Source organism: Eptesicus fuscus, chromosome 10 (genome assembly GCF_027574615.1).
Source record: "Eptesicus fuscus isolate TK198812 chromosome 10, DD_ASM_mEF_20220401, whole genome shotgun sequence".
In the NCBI taxonomy this organism is placed as follows: domain Eukaryota; kingdom Metazoa; phylum Chordata; class Mammalia; order Chiroptera; family Vespertilionidae; genus Eptesicus; species Eptesicus fuscus.
The window spans coordinates 41,597,082-41,616,490 of NC_072482.1; the positions used below are offsets into that span (position 1 = coordinate 41,597,082).

General features: G+C 41.2%; 1 protein-coding gene across 6 annotated transcripts in view; it reads right to left on the bottom strand.

Moving 5' to 3' along the window:
• UBE3D (ubiquitin protein ligase E3D) overlaps positions 1–19,409 on the bottom strand; it is a 145,120-nt gene that overhangs the window by 124,389 nt on the left and 1,322 nt on the right. For all 6 annotated transcript variants that reach the window (XR_008557278.1, XM_054722386.1, XM_054722384.1 and 3 more), the window contains exons 2-3: positions 7,189–7,385; positions 3,696–3,786 (exon numbers count right to left, since the gene is read on the bottom strand). Coding sequence is in view for 5 of the 6 variants with exons in the window: in XM_054722386.1 (XP_054578361.1) it covers positions 3,696–3,786; positions 7,189–7,385 (288 nt within the window). In the remaining variant the exon portion in view is untranslated. The remainder of the gene's footprint in view (positions 1–3,695; positions 3,787–7,188; positions 7,386–19,409) is intronic.

Consider the following 19,409-nt stretch of genomic DNA (forward strand, 5'->3'; position numbering starts at 1 on the left):
TTTTATTTTCTACATAACAAGAACAGAAGATGCCCTTATCACTGTGTAAAACAGATAATTGGGGGGAGGGGGGCATGATGAGAAGACCACTGGGCTTAATACACACAGTCCACATGAAATCCTTGTGCAGATACTGGAGGAATCACGTTTTTCCATAAAACAAAGTCATAGGGCATACTGCCTAAGAGTAAAATGTAACCTAACGTGAGGCAAGGACTAAGTCAAATAAAAAGGGAGAAAGGTGGATCATTTCCCTGGCACACCTAAAAAATGCAGTGTAGTAAACTAAAAAGGTTTAAAAAACTAAACAAGGAAATTTACTAGTTTGCTGATAAGACCAATTATGGAAAAGTGAGTGGAAGGAGTCTATAGAACCAATAAAAAAGTGTTTTGAGCATTAATATTCTATGTGTGACATCCTTTAACTCTCTTCACAAATTTGGAAAATAGGCCTCATTATGTCTACTTAAGAAAAAGCTGACTTCTGGGTATCTACCCCCAAATTTTAAAAACATATATTCATGTACCCCTCTGTTCATTACAGCATTAGTCGTGATAGCCAAGACATGGAAACAACCTAAGTGTGCTTGGATAGACAATTTCATAAAGGAGATGTGGTCCACACGTACAATGGAATACTACTCAGACATAAGAAAGGATAAAATACTGCCATTTGCGACAACATGGGTGGATCTTGAAAGTATCATGTTAAAGAGTCGGACAGAAAAGGACAAGAACCACATATAAACCACTCATATGTGGATATAAAACAGAAAACAACAAATGAACAAACTCATAGACACATACAGCGGTATGAAGGGGACTTGAGGATAAAGAGGGTAAAAGGGGTCAAATATATGGTGACAGAGGGAGATTAGACTATGGGTGGTGAGCGTACAATGCAATATACAGGTGATGTATTACAGAATTGTACACTTTAAACCTATAATGTTAATTAAAAAAAGAAGCTGAGGAGATATGGACAGGTTCCCCAGCTACTAAGTGGTGAAGCTGGAGTTCAAACCCTGGTCCCACTCTCCCACTCTCACTTCCACACTACAGGGCCTCCTAGTGGTCAGGATTAGGGAGAGTAAATACAGTCTTTCAGCGTTAGCCTCTCTAAACCCTTCTAGTTCCCAATCCCACGGTTGTAAAAATAGGATTGACACAAAACAGAAGGTGCAGTTCCTGAATAGGAAAATGGGGACTGCAGATAAAGGTTTCTCATATCCATCACCCTTTTCCAATGAAATATCAGCCAATAATGAATGAATATAACCTTTACTGTAAGCAGCACCAGGAAATACTGTTACACTGAATTTCACTTGTTCCTGCTGTAACTACTGGTCACCTCATTGTTGTACAGGCATGCATGTTTAGGAAACTTGACATGGAAATTAAACCAAAGCCTGAAGTAGACTGAGACAAGGAAAACTTTCTTGGTTAACCTACAATATAAACGGGGATCCTCTGACCCTCTCAGGCTAAGGTGAGCCTATCACGGAGTGCACACTCTGCAGCAACTTCAGCCTCCGCTAATTTGATCAAGAACATTCTCTCCTCTACAGATTGAGAATCACCTCATTTCTCACCCAAGGTAATCATTCAGAGGATGCTCCCTTCACAACCTCCCATTTCCACCAAGGTAACTTTCTGCTATCTCATCTACCTGGGGCACTGCCAGGAATCATAAAGCAAGCAAGAGAGGATGGCAGAAGGCCAAAATAAACACCCTAACGTTTATTTAATTCAACCCAGCAAGAATTTATTGAAAGTGCACTATTCACCAGGCATGATGCCCGATGCTGGAGATCTTGGTGATGATGATGGTAGGAATAATTACAGCAGCAGCTAACCACATACTGCTTAACATGTCCCAAACTTGGTTATAAACACTTAAATTCATTGGCTCCTCCAGACAACCCTACGAGGTAGCTCCTATTGTTATCTATGTGTATGTAATAAGGATATTGAGGCATGGAGTGGTTAAGTAACTAGCCCAGGGTCACATCCCAGGAAATGGTGTATGTGAGCCCAGACTGTCTGGTTTCTGAGTCTGTACTACTTGCCACTCGAGTACACTGCACTCTAAATATGAGTAGGGCTAAGGGATATAGGGGTCAATAGGACTATCCTCACCCCCAGAGCCTACAGTCTAATCAGGAAGACAGGCAAATAAATCTTAGAGGGAGATTATAGTAGGCTATGGGTGGTGAACAGGGAAGGCTCCCAGCAGTAGATGACCTGTCAGCTGAATTCAGGAGTGAACCTGAGGGAGATGAGGGCATGGGGTACATTCCACGGGAGACAGCAGCTCTCACTAAGCCAGCGAGGGTGGGGAAAAGCATGGAGAGTCGGGGGACGCAGGCTGATCACTAGAGCTGTGCACAGAATGTGTGTAAACAACGGTGTGTTGTTTTGGGGACTAAGAAAGGAAGTTGAGGGTGGAAAGGTAAACAGAAGCAAACTCATAAAGGACCTAGCACGGCATGATGCTGGAGATCTTGGTGATGATGATGGTAGGAATAATTACAGCAGCAGCTAACCACATACTGCTTAACATGTCCGGTATTTATCTTGGAAGATGTGGAAGGGTTTGAACAGGGGAGCCAGCTGCATTTGGGAACAATCACTCAATAGGGTAGAAATGTTCAGAAGAGGGTGAACCTGGAGGAAGGCTAAGCAGTTAGGAAGCTGGCAACAAGTGCTATTAGGTGAGAAGACAGTAGCTTCGAAGGGGGTGGTGGCACTAGGGTGGAGGAATGTGGACCTGTAAGAAATGCGGGGAAGGAAGTAGCAAAAGTAGCTGGTGAGTGACTATATATGGGGGACAGGGAGGAAGCCAGAGACACCACCAGGAATCTACCTTGAGGACACAGTAGAGGTTCGCATGCCCTCAGACAAGGCGCCTTGGAAGAGGAGCAGGGTGTCTTGGAGGAAATGCACCAAACAAAGAACTCTAAATTCTTTTTTAAAATATTGTTAACAAGTGTAAGGTTTTCATTTGTCTTTCCCGTGTATGAGTGATCAGAAGCTGAAAATTCAGGGGGAAGGGTTTTTGCCCAGGAAACAAGGAGGCTGACAGGAGGAAGGGAGCAGATGGGGAAATGATTCAACGAGACAACTTGGGAATGCAAAGGTACAGCAAAGAGCCCTTTCCATCTCAGCGGGGTAATCACAGCACACCGCAAGAACAGGTTATAAGGTTAACCTGATCATCAAGAAAAGGTTAATTTGTGTTCTCTATATGCTTTTTAATAAGCAGGGAAATAGGAACTGGATTTCAGACAGGCACTAATAGGAATAGTTCAAATAAAAAGTTGTGTTGCAAAACCTTCTTTTTTAGTCACTTAATGTGGAAAACCTCATTCACCAACATGATGGATAAAACATGCAATAGGTCCCAAGTCTGTTTTTATAAGAGAGATGCTTCAGTGATCAACACTCTTCCACCAAGATAACCAAGCCTTCCCCCCTCAAAGCCAGCATCCTATTGTTCCCCCTGGTCGGCCTGAGAAAACTTAACTGCTCTGTGACTGCTGGCGAGTTTTATGGCTGTTGTTCAAAGTGACATTAAGCTGGCTCTCATTTTAAGGTCATACACTGTTCCCTTGGTGATTACTTCAAAAATTCTGATAGAAAAGAGAAAAGCATTGCCAGGCACAGAATTAATCAATGTTAGACGCATTCCTCACCTGTCCCTTATTATGACTTCACCGCAGGATTGGCAATAAAATGTGCAGCAGTCTTGGGCTTCTGAGCTTTGATTAAACATTGAAGTCAGCTCTAAAGGAAATCAATGACACAGAAATCTTAGAGGTTTGGGACAAATATGTTAACATATTTATAAGAGTGTAATAGCCACAATAAATTACCATCAATACATACTGTTCATGATGCACCCAGAAGTACACATTTAATTAGTATTATCTGATGACTCAACCAGAAGTAAATATTGTGAAGTGTTTTAAAAAACAACAGATTTTGCTTGTTCCGGAGCTAGGCATTGCCCAGATTGTTCATATAACACACTGTTATTTCTCTCATTCTATAAATACCAACATTAAAGATGAAGAAAAAGGGGCTATTTCTTTCATATCAAGCTAACTACACAGAACTTCACCAGCCTCAGCTTTCTTCTGCTACGTCTGAGGTATAGTTTTTCATCATTGTGACTGCTGGTGAATAAAGCTTTTACATTTAAGTTTAATTTTATTTAAATAAGATTTATGTCCACTCTGGCATATTACCAGTATGTACAAACAAAATGAATCTTGAAACTGGTCTATTGGACAGGTTCCTGAGAATGGAATGGCTCCTAAGAAGAATTCAATCTTCTAAAAGCAAAACTCAATTTCTGATTAAAGCTATGGAAAAACATATATTTCCTACATTATGTGAAATGCAGCATAAGGCAGTATGTTCTCTGTTTCCTTTATTTTACTCATGAAGAAAAAAATTTTTCATTCCCTCCTCCCCAGAAAAAAAACCCACAAAAATGTGTCATATTGAAAAAATATAAAGAAATGAGGTCATGTCCATAAGAATCAAGCAATTTAAATTTTGTTTAGGTTACTTTGTATGTATGGTAAGATTAAGTAGACCTAGGTAAGATATCCAAAATATTCTTTTCAGAACTAGTAAACAAATTTTCAGTGAAATACTCCCCTCTGCTGGTCACCCAGCATGATCCTTTAGCTCAGGTTCAAGTCAGAACTTTCGGATACAGGGCATCCTGGGAGAGCACTACCACTTGGGAATAAACCTAATGCTTGTGCTATATCAGATTTGTGTTCCATGTCAAGGTTATGATCTGACCTAAGTTACATTCAAAATAATAAACAATATGTTTACTATAGTCCCTAGAAGAAAGTTCTTACAATAGGAAAGTTGACTTTTTAAAAACCCCATGTCACCACTGAATGCTAAGAATTTCAAAACTCTCTTTCTACAATATATTCCGACTGATTCAAGCTTACATCAGTATGCATCTACCTAGTATTTATTCATTCAGTACCTATTATGAGCAAAGCTCTAAAGCAATTAAGTATTGAGGACTATTTCGCACACCTTTTCATGCACCACAGAACAAGCTTTTGAAAGCTTTCCTTTTCAGATATTTGAGTAAAATATGTTTTAGAAATGTAAAGAAACAGGAGACCAAGGAATGCAAACTATATGCAAAACAACACATAGCAGTCAATTTATTTTGTCCTCTAGTCAAAACTAAACAATAACGCTTGCTGATTTAAAAAAATTTTTTTAAATAGTTCAAGTTTTGCTAATTGCATATTAACTGTTACAAAATATGGGTAGGTGATAAACCAATTCTGATTCTGAAAGGTCTCCTTACCCCCTAAGTATGTGCCCTAAAATCATGTTCCCAGAAAACTAACAGTAGATCTGAAAACACCCCACTATGCATGCTGTTTCCCAAGTCCCAGACAGACAAAAAATTCCTGCTGTGGCTGCTGTTACTGTTCCTCACTGCTACAGAGAAGGTGATGACCGGACAAGGAAGGGCCAGACTCCCACGGCTTCTTCCCTGACACTTGCTCTGCCTACGTTAAGTACACTTGGGAGTGTTAGTGTGTTTCCCATCTTGGTGACCCACTCTTCTTTCCACGAATAGTCCGACAGTCATTCTTAGTGTTTATCTTATACCATTTAAGCCCCGTGACATTTCTTTTCCCTACCTCTTATCCCTAAAACCAACTCTGCCCAACTCAGACTAGTTATTCATCAACCCAGGACACGAGCAAAATTACTCTCCAGCAAATAAAGAGCAAAACTCGCTCTCTTATCTTCTATTCCCTTTCAAAATCCAGCAAAAAGACTCAGGGGAACTGAAATACGCTCCCATCTTTTAAACGGCTCTTCAAAACAATCTGCCTGACCCCACCTCTGGCTCCATGCCGTTCACATGAAAGGCTTAGTAAAAATGAAGCAGCAGTGAAATCTAAGAGTATAGCTGGGAGAAATGAAATCCCTCTCTGATAATGAGCATATATCAGTCTGTGACAGCCTCTGTGCTCCATTTTAACATCATTTTAATCCTCAAAAGTATATTACTTACATGGTAATAAATGTAATAAGCCAATAATTTTATTCAATAAATTATTCTGAGAAACACTTCTACTATCTTACTGAATCAATGTGCCAGTAACAAATACTGGAAATATGACAGACATAGCAACATTCAAAATTAAATTATGTATCATACTCAATTTCAGAATCTTCGTATGTACTGTTCTATTTGGAAATGTCTCTACATGGATGGGATTTCCATCATTCAGTTCTCTGGTCAAATATCGCCTCCTCCGAGTGGCCTTCCCCATCAACTCTCCACCCAACCCCAGTCACTCCCTAGCCCAGTGGTCAGCAAACTCATTAGTCAATAGAGCGGCAAACCGCGGCTCACGAGCCGCATGCGGCTCTTTGGCCCCTTGAGTGTGGCTCCTCCATAAAATACCACGGCCTGGGCCAGTCTATTTTGAAGAAGTGGCGTTAGAAGAAGTTTAAGTTTAAAAAATTTGGCTCTCAAAAGAAATTTCAATTGTTGTACTGTTGCTATTTGGCTCTGCTGACTAATGAGTTTGCCGACCACTGACCTAGAGCAATTCCTAGCTCATAGTATAAGGTAATGTTCACTGAATTAATGAATTGCTATGTAATGCTTTAAAATAAACTACATCTTGCAAAAACCATCTTACTTCACCTTCATATCAGCTCTGTGAGCCAGGTAAATTTTACAATTAAAGAGACAAAGCAGGGGTATATGGAAAATCTTTGCGAACTTCTTCTCAATTTTGTTGTGAACCTAAAACTACTCTAAAAAGTAAGTATATTAGGAAGAAACAAAAACCACTAAAAGAATCCAAAAGTAACAAAAGCTCAGAAAGCTTATGTGATACGTTTAACTGCATGTAGCTGATAAATGGCAGAGCTGGCTAAGACCCTTCAGTGGTCAGCAAACTGCGGCTTGCAAGCCACATGCGGCTCACTTGCCGCTCTGTTGACTAATGAGTCTGCCGACCACTGCCCTAGATTTTTTCCACTCCCAGCTCCTTCCATGCCACTGATGAGCAGTTATTTCCACCTGGGAAAATTCAACTTTTTAAGGGAAAAATCACCTTTGATTTGTAGTGAAAAAGTTAATGCAGAAACAGGAGTGCTAGCATTGCTTACGTGTGCTGAATTCCACCCACGCCTGCAGCCGCAGGTGTAGTCCATCTCCAGCCACATACTGCAGTCCACGGCTAGAGGAAGGCACAAGCCTGACCTCTGCTGGAAGGCAGATCTCTGTGCAGCCTCCAGGGGTTTTCACCTGGAGCGAGGATGGAGTTATGGAAATATCCATGGGCATACCTCCTTCTTTGGGCTCTCTGGTAATTAAAAATAAAACACACAACAATTATTTATCGTCGCTGAAAACCACATGATGAAAGAAACAAAAACGGCCAACGATCTCTCTGTTCCTCTTCAGTAAAGGCCCTAAAGTTAACTATCCCAGAAAAATAATAGTGAGCCAATCATTAAAAAAAAAAAGTCTATACTAGGTTTAGACCAGGTCAGAGAGCACTTTACACTATTACTGTAACATGAAAGCTCTGGGATAGTTATTTTATGCTTGCTTCTTTTTTATGGTAATGATGCACTTTAAAATGTGCACTTTTTCCAATGATAATAATTGTGAGTCCAGAGAGAGGAAAACCAAGATGGCAGCATAGGTGAACACCTAAACTGCTGCCTCACACAAAAATTTCAAAACTACAACTAAAAGACAGAACGGACATCATCCAGAACCACAGGGAAGCTGGCTGAGTGGAAATTCTACAACTAGAAGGAAAGAGAGGGGCACACGGAGACTCAGAGGAGCTGCAAAAGGCTGAGGTACAGAGACACGCACGGAGAGGACGGGCGGCTCAGTGTCTGGCTGGCTTTCTCTAGCGGGAGGGAGACGGAAGCTCCCGAATGCAATGAACCCCAGTTCCAACTGTACTGAACCCCAGTTCCGGGCGAGACCCTGGGGACCCAGACTCATACGGGGGGAGTCTGGACTGCCGGGAAAAGAGAGGAGCGCACAGAAACTCAGGGGAGCCACGAAAGGCAGAGGTCTGGAGGCACGCGCGCAACTGTGCGCAGAGAGGACTGCAGCGTTTACCGAGGGAAACTGAGACCCAGGGGCCTCATAGGGCAGGGCTGACGGGAAGCCAAGGCTGTCTGCTCAGCCCTGAAACTCCACCCCATCCAAGCTGAGCACAGAGGCTTTTGCAAGTCTTGTCTCATAAAGCTGTCTCCAGCACAGAAGTTCTCCTGACGTAGACACAACTAATACTCACAGCCAATTGGCCTGGAGGTCAATTCCTCCCAGTGATACCAACAACAATCAAGACTTAACTACAACAAGGCTATACACACAGTCCACAAAGGAGTGCACCAAGAGTGTCCACCTCAGGTAACTGGGGAGGCCAAGCCACTGGCCCATATAGGACACCTAGCACACAAAGCTACCCTACCAACTCAGGGAAGCAGCGAAAATGCGGAGACAAAGAAACAGATCACAAACGAAAGAAATGGAGGAAAACAAATGACTGGAGATAGAGTTCAAAACCACGGTTATAAGGTTTTTCAAGAATTTCCTAGAAAAGGCCGATAAATTTAGCAAGACCCTCGAGGATATGAAAAAGGACCAACTAGAAATTAAACATACACTGACTGAAATAAAAAATATTATACAGAGACCTAACAGCAGACTAGAGGAATGCAAGAATCAAGTCAAAGATTTGAAATACAAAGAAGCAAAAATCACTCAACTGGAAAAGCAAAAAGCAAAAAGAATCCAAAAAGTTGAAGATAGTATAAGAAGCCTCTGGGACAACTTCAAGCGTACCAACATCAGAATTATGGGGGTGCCAGAAGAAGAGAGACAGCAAGATACTGAAAACCTATTTGAAGAAATAATGACTGAAAACTTCCCCCACCTGGTGAAAAAAATAGACGTACAAGTCCAGGAAGTGCACAGAACCCCAAACAAAAATAATCCAAAGAGGACCACACCGAGACACATCATAATTAAAATGCCAAGGGCAAAAGACAAAGAGAGAATATTAAAAGCAGCAAGAGAAAAACAGTTAATTACCTACAAGGGAGCACCCATATGACTGTCAGCTGATTTCTCAACAGAAACTATGCAGGCCAGACGGGAGTGGCAAGAAATAGTCAAAGTGATGAATAGCAAGAACCTACAACCAAGATTACTCTACCCAGCAAAGTTATCATTCAGAATGGAAGGTCAGATAAAGAGCTTCACAGATAAGAAAAAGCTAAAGGAGTTCATCAACACCAAACCAATATTATATGAAATGCTGAAAGGTATTCTTTAAGAAGAGGAAGAAGAAAAAGGTAAAGATAAAAATTATGAACAACAAATACATATCTATCAACAAGTGAACCCAAAAATCAAGTGAATTAAAAATCTAATGAACAGAATAAACTGGTGAATATAACAGAATCAGGGGCATAGAAAGGGAGTGGACTGATAATTCTCTGGGGGAAAAGGGTATGGGGGATGCAGGAAGAGACTGGACAAAAATTGTACACCTATGGATGAGGACAGTGGGGGGGAGGTAAGGGCAGAGGGTGGGGTGGGAACCAGGTGGAGGGGAGCTATGGGGGGAAAAAGGAGAAACTATTGTGATAATCTGAACAATAAAGATTTATTAAATTAAAAAAAATGTCATGCACTTGTTCTTTGAAATATTTTTTGGGAAGAGATTTCAACAAGGCAGCATAAGACAGTGGCTTATTGATCTTTGCATCCCTTGACCATAGCATGGTTTGTATATTCATTCATTCATTCATTCATTCAAACCATCTTTTGTGTGTTCTATAATGTGCCAGGTACTGGGAATATAATAATTAACAATATATTTTCTCTGCCTTCCACTCCCCCAAATAGGGGACCGGTAAGTAAACAGGAATGCTCAAGGGATCAGTGGAAACTACATTTTATTTATTCCTGACAAATACAGGTTACTATGGAAGCACATGGAGGGCGTTAGTGACGATCATCAATCGAGCACTAATTTAATGATATTTGAATAAAGAATGAATGAGTGAGTGAAATACTCCTGCTCCTGAGACCAGCATTACAATGTTTTATTTTCAGTACATTCAAGCATTGTTATTGGAAATACAGGATTTTGATAAGGAGATCAGGATTACATTAAATAAAAGGTTCAGGAGAAAAAGTTTTCTTCTCAACATTAAAAATAAAAAAAAATAACTACGAAAATCTAGTGAGTATGAATACTAGGCATAAAAGGACTTATAAATCCAGTTCACTACAAACACAAATTACTCAGTGTAGGCAATAAAGAATAACACACTGTCCCCATCCACAAAAATATAAAGGGGGATTAAACACATAGAGAAATGATTCTCATATGAAGCTGAAATATGCTTAGCACTGTAACAGAGGACTCCCTCTTAAAAGCAGACAGCATGTGCAGGCCATCCACTTTGTGTCACCTAATTTCAGAATGCGCGTTATCTACATAGTGTCATCTAAGTTCAGAGGTCAAACCCTGAGTTCAGGTGTGAATCTTGGTTAGGCCTCTTAATTGCCTTAGAAAATCTTAAGACTACCTTCTGGCTAGCTCCTTCTCAAAGTATAGGGATCTGCACTTAATTGGCAACATAGAATATAAAAAAAAAACATGAAAAATGACCTTGAGGAGAAACCAAGATGGTGGCATAGGTAAACACCTAAACTGCAGCCTCACACAACAATTTCAAAAATACAACTAAAAGACAAAACGGACATCATCCAGAACCACAGGAAAGCTGGCTGACTGGAAATTCTATAACTAGAAGGAAAGAGAAAACCACAAGAAAAATCAGAGGAGATGTAAAAGCCTGAGGTACGGAGACACGGGCGCGCGTGTGCGGAGAGGACGGAGCCGGAGAGCACGGGGCGGTTGAGTGCCTGGCTCGTGTTCTCTAGCGGGAAGGAGATAAAAGCTCCAGATTGCGCTGAACCCCAGATCCGACTGCACTGAACCCCAGTTCCAGGTGAGACCCTGGGGTCCCAGGCTCATACGGGGGGAATCGGGGCTGTAAGACGGAAACTCAGGGGAGCGGCGAAAGGCAGAGGTCCGCAGGCGCGCACATAAATGCGCAAAGAGGATGGTCTGTTGACTGTGCCGCTGAATTGCCCTGGTGGGAAGGAGACAAAAGCTCCGGACTGCGCTGAACCCCAGTTCTGACTGCACTGAACCCCAGTTCTGGGCGAGAATCTGGGAATCCAGATTCATTGGGGGAGAGACTAGACTGTGTGGCAGCAGGCGAAACTTGAGGGCGCCTTTCTCTCAGAGGTGCTTGCAGCGAGTACCAAGGACACTGAGGGACACTGAGACCCAGGAACCTCATAGGGCAGGGCTGACGGGAAGCCAAGGCTGTCGGTTCCACCCTGAAACTCCGCCCCATCTAAGCTGAGCACAGAGGCTTTTGCAATTTTGCAAGTCTTGTCTCATAAGGGTGTCTCCAACACAGAAGTTCTCCCAGCGTAGACATAGCTGATACTCACAGCCAATTGGTCTGGAGGTCAACTCCTCCCACTGATACCAATAACAATCAAGACTTAACTACAACAAGGCTGTACACAGTCCACAAAGGGGTGCACCAAGAGTGTCCACCTCAGGTAACTGGGGAGGCCAAGCCACTGGCCCATATAGGACACCTAGCACACAAAGCTACCCTACCAACTCAGGGAAGCAGCGAAAATGCGGAGACAAAGAAACAGATCACAAACGAAAGAAATGGAGGAAAACAAACGACTGGAGATAGAGTTCAAAACCACGGTTATAAGGTTTTTCAAGAATTTCCTAGAAAAGGCCGATAAATTTAGCGAGACCCTGGAGGATAGGAGACACTTAAGGAGAGAGACCCTTGAGGATATGGAAAAGGACCAACTAGAAATTAAACATACTGACTGAAATAAAAAATATTATACAGAGACCCAACAGCAAACTAGAGGAATGCAAGAATCAAGTCAAAGATTTGAAATACAAAGAAGCAAAAATCACTCAACTGGAAAAGCAAAAAGCAAAAAGAATCCAAAAAGTTGAAGATAGTGTAAGAAGCCTCTGGGACAACTTCAAGCATACCAACATCAGAATTATAGGGGTGCCAGAAGAAGAGAGACAGCAAGATACTGAAAACCTATTTGAAGAAATAATGACTGAAAACTTCCCCCACCTGGTGAAAAAAATAGACTTATAAGTCCAGGAAGTGCACAGAACCCCAAACAAAAGGAATCCAAAGAGGACCAAACCAAGACACATCATAATTAAAATGCCAAGAACAAAAGACAAAGAGAGAATATTAAAAGCAGCAAGAGAAAAACAGTTAATTACCTACAAGGGAGCACCCATATGACTGTCAGCTGATTTCTCAACAGAAACTATGCAGGCCAGACGGGAGTGGCAAGAAATAGTCAAAGTGATGAATAGCAAGAACCTACAACCAAGATTACTCTACCCAGCCAAGCTGACATTAAGAATTGAAGGTCAGATAAAGAGCTTCACAGATAAGAAAAAGCTAAAGGAGTTCATCAACACCAAACCAGTATTATATGAAATGCTGAAAGGTATTCTTTAAGAAGAGGAAGAAGAAAAAGGTAAAGATAAAAATTATGAACAACAAATACATATCTATCAACAAGTGAACCCAAAAATCAAGTGAATTAAAAATCTGATGAACAGAATAAACTGGTGAGTATAATAGAATCAGGGGCATAGAAAGGGAGTGGACTGACAACTCTCAGGGGGAAAGGGGTGTGGGGGGTGCGGGAAGAGACTGGACAAAAATTGTACACCTATGGATGAGGTCAGTGGAGGGGGGAGGTAAGGGAAGAGGGTGGGATGGGAACCAGGTGGAGGGGAGCTATGGGGGGAAAAAAGAGGAACAACTGTAATAATCTGAACAATAAAGATTTATTAAATTAAAAAAAAAAAAGAATATCCAAAAACCTAAATATTTTCCCGGGTCAAAAGTCTGATTTTAAGAAATTATGTTTAAGAAATAATAATCCTCACACGGCCGGTGTGGCTCAGTGGTTGAGCATCAACCCATGAACCAGGAGGTCATGATTTGATTCCTAGCCAAGGCACGTGTCTGGGTTGCGGCCTGATCCCTAGTAGGGGACATGCAGAGGGCAGCCGATCAATGGTTCTCTCTCATCATTGATGTTTCTGTCCCTCCCTCTCTCTGAAATCAATAAAAACATATTTTAAAAATCCTCTAAAGCAGAGGTCAGAAAACTTTTTATATAAAAGCCAGATTGTAAATATTTCAGGTTTACAGGCCACATATGGTCTCTGTTGCATATTCTACTTTGTGTTTTTCTTTTTTAACAACCCTTTTCAAAATGTAAAACACCTCTGCTCACAGGCTGAACCACAACAGGCCGCAGGTTAGATGTGGCTCATGGGCCATAGTTTGACAATCACCACTCTAAAGATACACCATTTTTCCACTTTGCTACTTCAGTGATTGTCAAATTTCCAGTTGGCACTTGGAAGTGCTCCAAGGGATACTACTGGGTTCCTAAGCCCCCACTCCCACCCCATCTCTGGCTTACCACTCTTCCCCTTACCTTCCCTGAAAAAATCAGCCAATTACACAAGGCCAAGTAAGAAAGGCATGTATGCAAGGGTGGGAGAACCACAGTGGCCTGGAGTGTGTCTGAGAAGTCCAGCAGGGTGAGGGGGGCATGCACCTGAAATACAGCCTGAGAGCTAAGGAGGCCACTCAGCAGGGCTGTCAGATCCAAAGAGGGGTGAGGCGGAATTCTGGGGGTTGGAGCGCAGCTCAGCATGGGGTTTCAGAGCCTATCTTAGTCAGCTCAAGCAACTATAACAAAACTAGTAGCCCACTGCGCGATATTGCGCAGTAGGCCGCCCTCCGCTTCCGCAGGAGCCAGTGGGATCCGCAGCGCGCCGCCGGGACCCGCGCTGCTTCCACGGGAGCCGGGAGGGACCCGCGCCGATTCCGTGGGAGGTGGGAGGGACCCGCGCTGCTTCCATGGGAGGCAGGCCCGGCGTCTCCTCTCCGGACCTGTGCTCAGCTGTAGAGGCTGCAGGCTGGCCCCCGCTCCCTGTCCGCTCTGGCTCCGGGGGGCCGGCCTGAGCTAGGCACGGCGACAAAGCAAGCATTCCGCCAGGCCGCTCACGCTGCCCGCTCTCAGCAGCCGCCCCCCCCGGGACTGGGGGACTCCAGCAGGGCTGAGGACTGGGCGCCACCATCTTGTGGCTATGGGCGCCGCCATATTTGTGACGGAGTGATGGTTAATTTGCATATTACCCTTTTATTAGATAGGATACCACATATTGGATGGCTTAAACAACAGGCATTTATTTCTCATAGTTCTGGAGGCTGGGAAGTCCAAGACCAAGGTGCCAGCAAATTTGCTCCTTATTGAGGGCCCTCTTTCTGGCTTGCAGATGGCCACTTCCTCCCTGTAACCTCAGATGCCAGAAAGAGGAAGCTTTGGTGCCCCTTCTTCTAAAAGCCTGACTCTTATCATGGTGGCTCCACCCTCATGACTTCATCTAAACTTAAGTATCTACCAAAGTCCCCACTCCTAATGCCATTACACTGGGAGCTTGGGTTTCAACATAGGAATTTTGACGGGACAAAAACATTCAGTCCAAGCAGCCTAAGCAGGTGAGGAGAGTGTCAACACTGGGTGGGGGGGAAGGAAGTGGCAAAGGGTGACAGCAAAATATTAGTTATTTGCTGATATATATTCGATATATATCACGAGGAAAATGAAAGCCAGGATTGTCACTATGGGAGGACAGAGTTACAAAGAGGAAAGGGAGAAAACCAGAATGGATCCTATGGTGATAGACTAGAATTGGAAATATCAGTGTGAAGTCATGGTTTTCAATGTATATAAACAGACACAGTAATAAATGTAGATGTCCATGTATGTATGTGCATGTATGATATAGATACACATTCATACACACATACACAAACATCACATATATGTCACACACACACACACACACACACACTCTCTCTCTCTCTCTCTCTCTCTCTCTCTCAGTTCTGTTCACTAGTGGATTTTGGAGAAGTGATACCCTATAGTAATGAGCACACTCTGTGCCCAGATCTTGTTTTCTGAAGACCATTTTCCACTTAAAAACAAATGAACAAAATAGGATTCCTTGGAAAAATAACTACATGTAAGCCTGGAATAGGAGAAACATGAGATTAGCCTGGAACATCTTGCTGTGCAACAAAGAAGAAATTAATAAATGATAGGGACATGTCAAAAAAGACATAGAATCAGGCCAGTGTGCTCAGTGGTTGAGAGTCAAGTCAACCCATGAACCAGAAGGTCACGGTTCAATTCCAGGTCAGGGCACATATCCAGATTATAGACTCCATCCCCAGTGGGGGGCGAGCAGGAGGTAGCTGACCAATGATGCTCTCTCATCATTGATGTTTCTGTCTCTCCTTCTCCCTTCCTCACTCTGAAATCAATAAAACAAACAAACAAACAAACAAATAAAAAACACATAAAAAATACATTAAAAGACACAGAAATAATTTTGAAGGGACCACCACTGGTGACATCTGGTGTAATTTGATTTAAAAAGTAGCCCACTGAAAAAAAACTATGGGTCCATACTGATGTAAATAAATGAATGAAAAGAAAAGAAAAGTCTGATGAGGACCAGGGCATTTACATAGTATCAACGCATCTCTCCAGTAACACTAATTTGGAAGAGAAAAAGAGTCACTTTATGGTGGAGAAGTCTGGCAGACACCACTTTAAGTACTCAAGGTTAATGTGAAATTTAATTGAACTGAACCAATCAAAATCACGCGCCATCTGATAGGTTGTAATGAGAACACAGAATCATCTCTATGACATTACTGCCAAAGATGTATAACCTGAACCTAATTTTGAGGAAACATGAGACAAACCCAAAATGAAAGGATATTCTACAAAATAATTGGGCTGTAATCTTCAAAAGTGTCAGGATCATGACAGTTAAGGAAAACTGAAGAACTATACCTTCAAAGGTAAACCTGGCAATGAATGAATTGGATTCCTGTGCTATCACAGATATTACGTAGACAACGGGCAAAACTTGAATGAGGTTTGAGTATAAGATAGTAACCTATTTCCCAATGTTGAGGGTTGCCTGGTGGTAATGTAGGAAAATGTGCTTACCTGTAGAAAATTCACAGTAACATATTCAGGTGTGACAGCAACTTATCTCAAGTTTGCTATCAATCCAAAACAAAGTTTTTGAAACTCTAATTGTAAGCACTTTTTATAACTTGAGGCTTTCTTCACTATCCACTTGTCACATTTTGCTTGAAACTATCCAGTAAGTTCATATCTTGCCCTGAGTACCAGCTAATGTCTCTTCAATGGTGTATAAGACCCAGTGACATACGAGAGCCAGGTGTAAAAGTTGCAGGCATTTTGCAAACCAGTTGACCTCACTTTGGCAGCTTTTGACATCATCCATAGTGAAAGTATTTACACCATAGAAATCAGTAAATGCTGCAAATCTGGGAGGTTTTTGTTTGTTTGGTTGCTTTGTTTTCCTGGAGTGCAGGTTGCTAAATACTCACCGGCCACCAGTTATTGCATGACCCTTTATTATATGTTCCACCAGCCCACCCACATCTCTATGAACTAAGCACCCCTGCATACTCAGAGGAAAACAGTCTTCTACCAGGTATCCTATAGTTCCAAACCATAGTTCTTTCAGTTTATTACTCAAATCTTGCTTTTGCCTTTGGAATAACAATCTGTCTTCCCCCCCCCACCCCCATCCCTTTTTCTGTTTTATTTTTTTCCAGGTGCTTACCTGTATTCAATATAATGTATATTTTGTTTATTTTGTGTGTGTTTTTTCTGCCTAATTCTCACCCACTGCCACCATAGACTGTAAATTCAATGAGAAAAAATATTTTTGTCTTTGCTCTTATTACTGTTCACAGCTGTATACCCATACTTAGAATCTGAAGTTTTGGCACTAGAATAGGAATTCAGTAAGTATCTGTGGATTGAATAAATGAATGGCTTACGTTTATCCCAAGAATGCTAAGATGGCTTGACATAAATAGATTTTTCTAATGCAATTCACAGATGTAAAGATTAAAGCAAAAAATATGATCGACACAATACACGCAGAAATAATTACAGATAATATAATATCTATTCATGATTAAAAGCCTTAAACTAGGCCCTGGCCGGGTAGCTCAGTTGGTTAGAGAATCGTCCTGATACACCAAGGTTGTGGGTTCAATCCCTGGTCAGGGAACATACAAGAGTCAATTATTGAATGCATAAATAAGTGGAACAACAAACTGATGTCCCTTAAAAAAAAATCAATAAATTAAAACACACACACACACACACACACGCACCCTTAAACTAGGAAAAGAACTATGAAATCTACCAAACAGGTTAGCCCAAAATCAGCTTCATCATACTTAAAGATTAAATACTACAAGCATTTCTTTTAAGATTAGGAAAAAGAATAAAATTCAATCATATCATGTACATTAACTGTAAAATATGTAGACTAAAAATTCCAATTAACATGTAGAAATTGGCCCTAACCGGTTTGGCTCAGTGGATAGAGCGTCGGCCTGTGGACTGAAGGGTCCCAGGTTCGATTCTGGTCGAGGGCATGTACCTTGGTTGCGGGCATATTCCCAGTAGGGGGTGTGCAGGAGGCAGCTGATCGATGTTTCTCTCTCATCGATGTTTCTAGCTCTCTATCCCTCTCCCTTTCTCTCTGTAAAAAATCAATAAAATATATATATTTTTTAAAATGTAGAAATTGTCAGAATGAATTTTAAAAAACTATACCCAGTATGCTATAAAAATTTTATATATTAAAAAAAATTTTTTATATAAAGAGATAGATTGAGAGTAAAAGTGTAAAAAAGGACATACCATGCAAACAGTATAGTCAACTGATTTCTGAAAAGACACTGAGTTATCTCAATGGGAAAATGACAGTCTTTTTAACTAATGGTGATAAAACAACTGGATATCCTTACAGGGAAAAAAAAAAAAATGAATTTGACCCGTGCCTCACTCCAAACACAAAAATGAATTTACCATATTCACAGATCTAAATGTAAAAGCTTAAACTATGTTAACTCCTAAAAAATAAACATAGGAAAATACATCTTTACAAGCCTGAGGTAGACAAGGAGTTCTTAAGATACAAAAACACTAATCATTAAGGAAAAATGCAATAAACTGGATTTCCTTATAATTAAAAATTTCTGTTGATCAAAAAAAAACTATTAAGAAAATGAAAAGGTAAGTTACACACTGAGAGAAACTATTTAGATACTCACAACGCATAAATGAAAAAAGCGTTTTTCCAGACTATATAAAGAACTTTTCAAATTCAACAATAAGACAAACAGCCTGATTTTTTAATGCCAAAACATTATAAGATACCTTACAAAGGAACATATATGAATAACCAAAGAACAAATAAAAGGTACTCAACATTATTAATCAAGGAAATGCAAATTAAAATGACAGTGAGATACCACTTTATAGCACGAGAATGACTACAATCAAAAAGCCTTACAACACTAAATGCAGATGAGAATGTGAATAAATTGGAATTCTCTCTTTTTTTTTTTTTCTGGTGAGAGGGTAAAATGGTACAACCACTTTGGAGGTTGTTTGGCAATTCTCATAAAGTAAAGCCCACATCTGCCCTATGACCCACCGATTCCACTCTTAGGTAATTACCTGTGAGAAATGAAAATGCATGTCCCCAAAAGGACTTATACAACAATGTGTGGCAGCTTTATTCATAATAAGCAAACCCCAGAACAGAGGTGGGAAATGGCGGCCTGCGGGCCGTATGAGGCCTGAGAAGTCATTTGGTGTGGCCCTGCCAAGGCATTAGGGGTGAGTTAATTAAATGTTTGACCAAATATAACAGGCTCATGTTTAAATTGATCATTTTGAATGGCCCACAAATGATGTTTTAAGTATCCAAATGGCCCTGGGCAGGAAAAAATAGATTCCCTACCCTGCTCTAACACACACAAAATGTCCAGCAACAGAGAATGAATAAATGAACTGTCCTATGTTCATTCAGTGGAAAACTACTCAGCAGCAAAAAAGAACTGGATTACTGACGTAGGCGATGGCGGGAATGAAACATGAATCTCAGAAACACTGTTGAAGGGAAGCAGCCAGAAACCACAACAACAAAGTGAGAAATGGCAAAACCAATCTGTGTTGAATGAAATCAGAGCACTGGTTGCTTTTAGAGTAGAGGGAATTGATTAGTGATAAAGCTCAATAGTCAAAGACCAGCCGTTAGGTC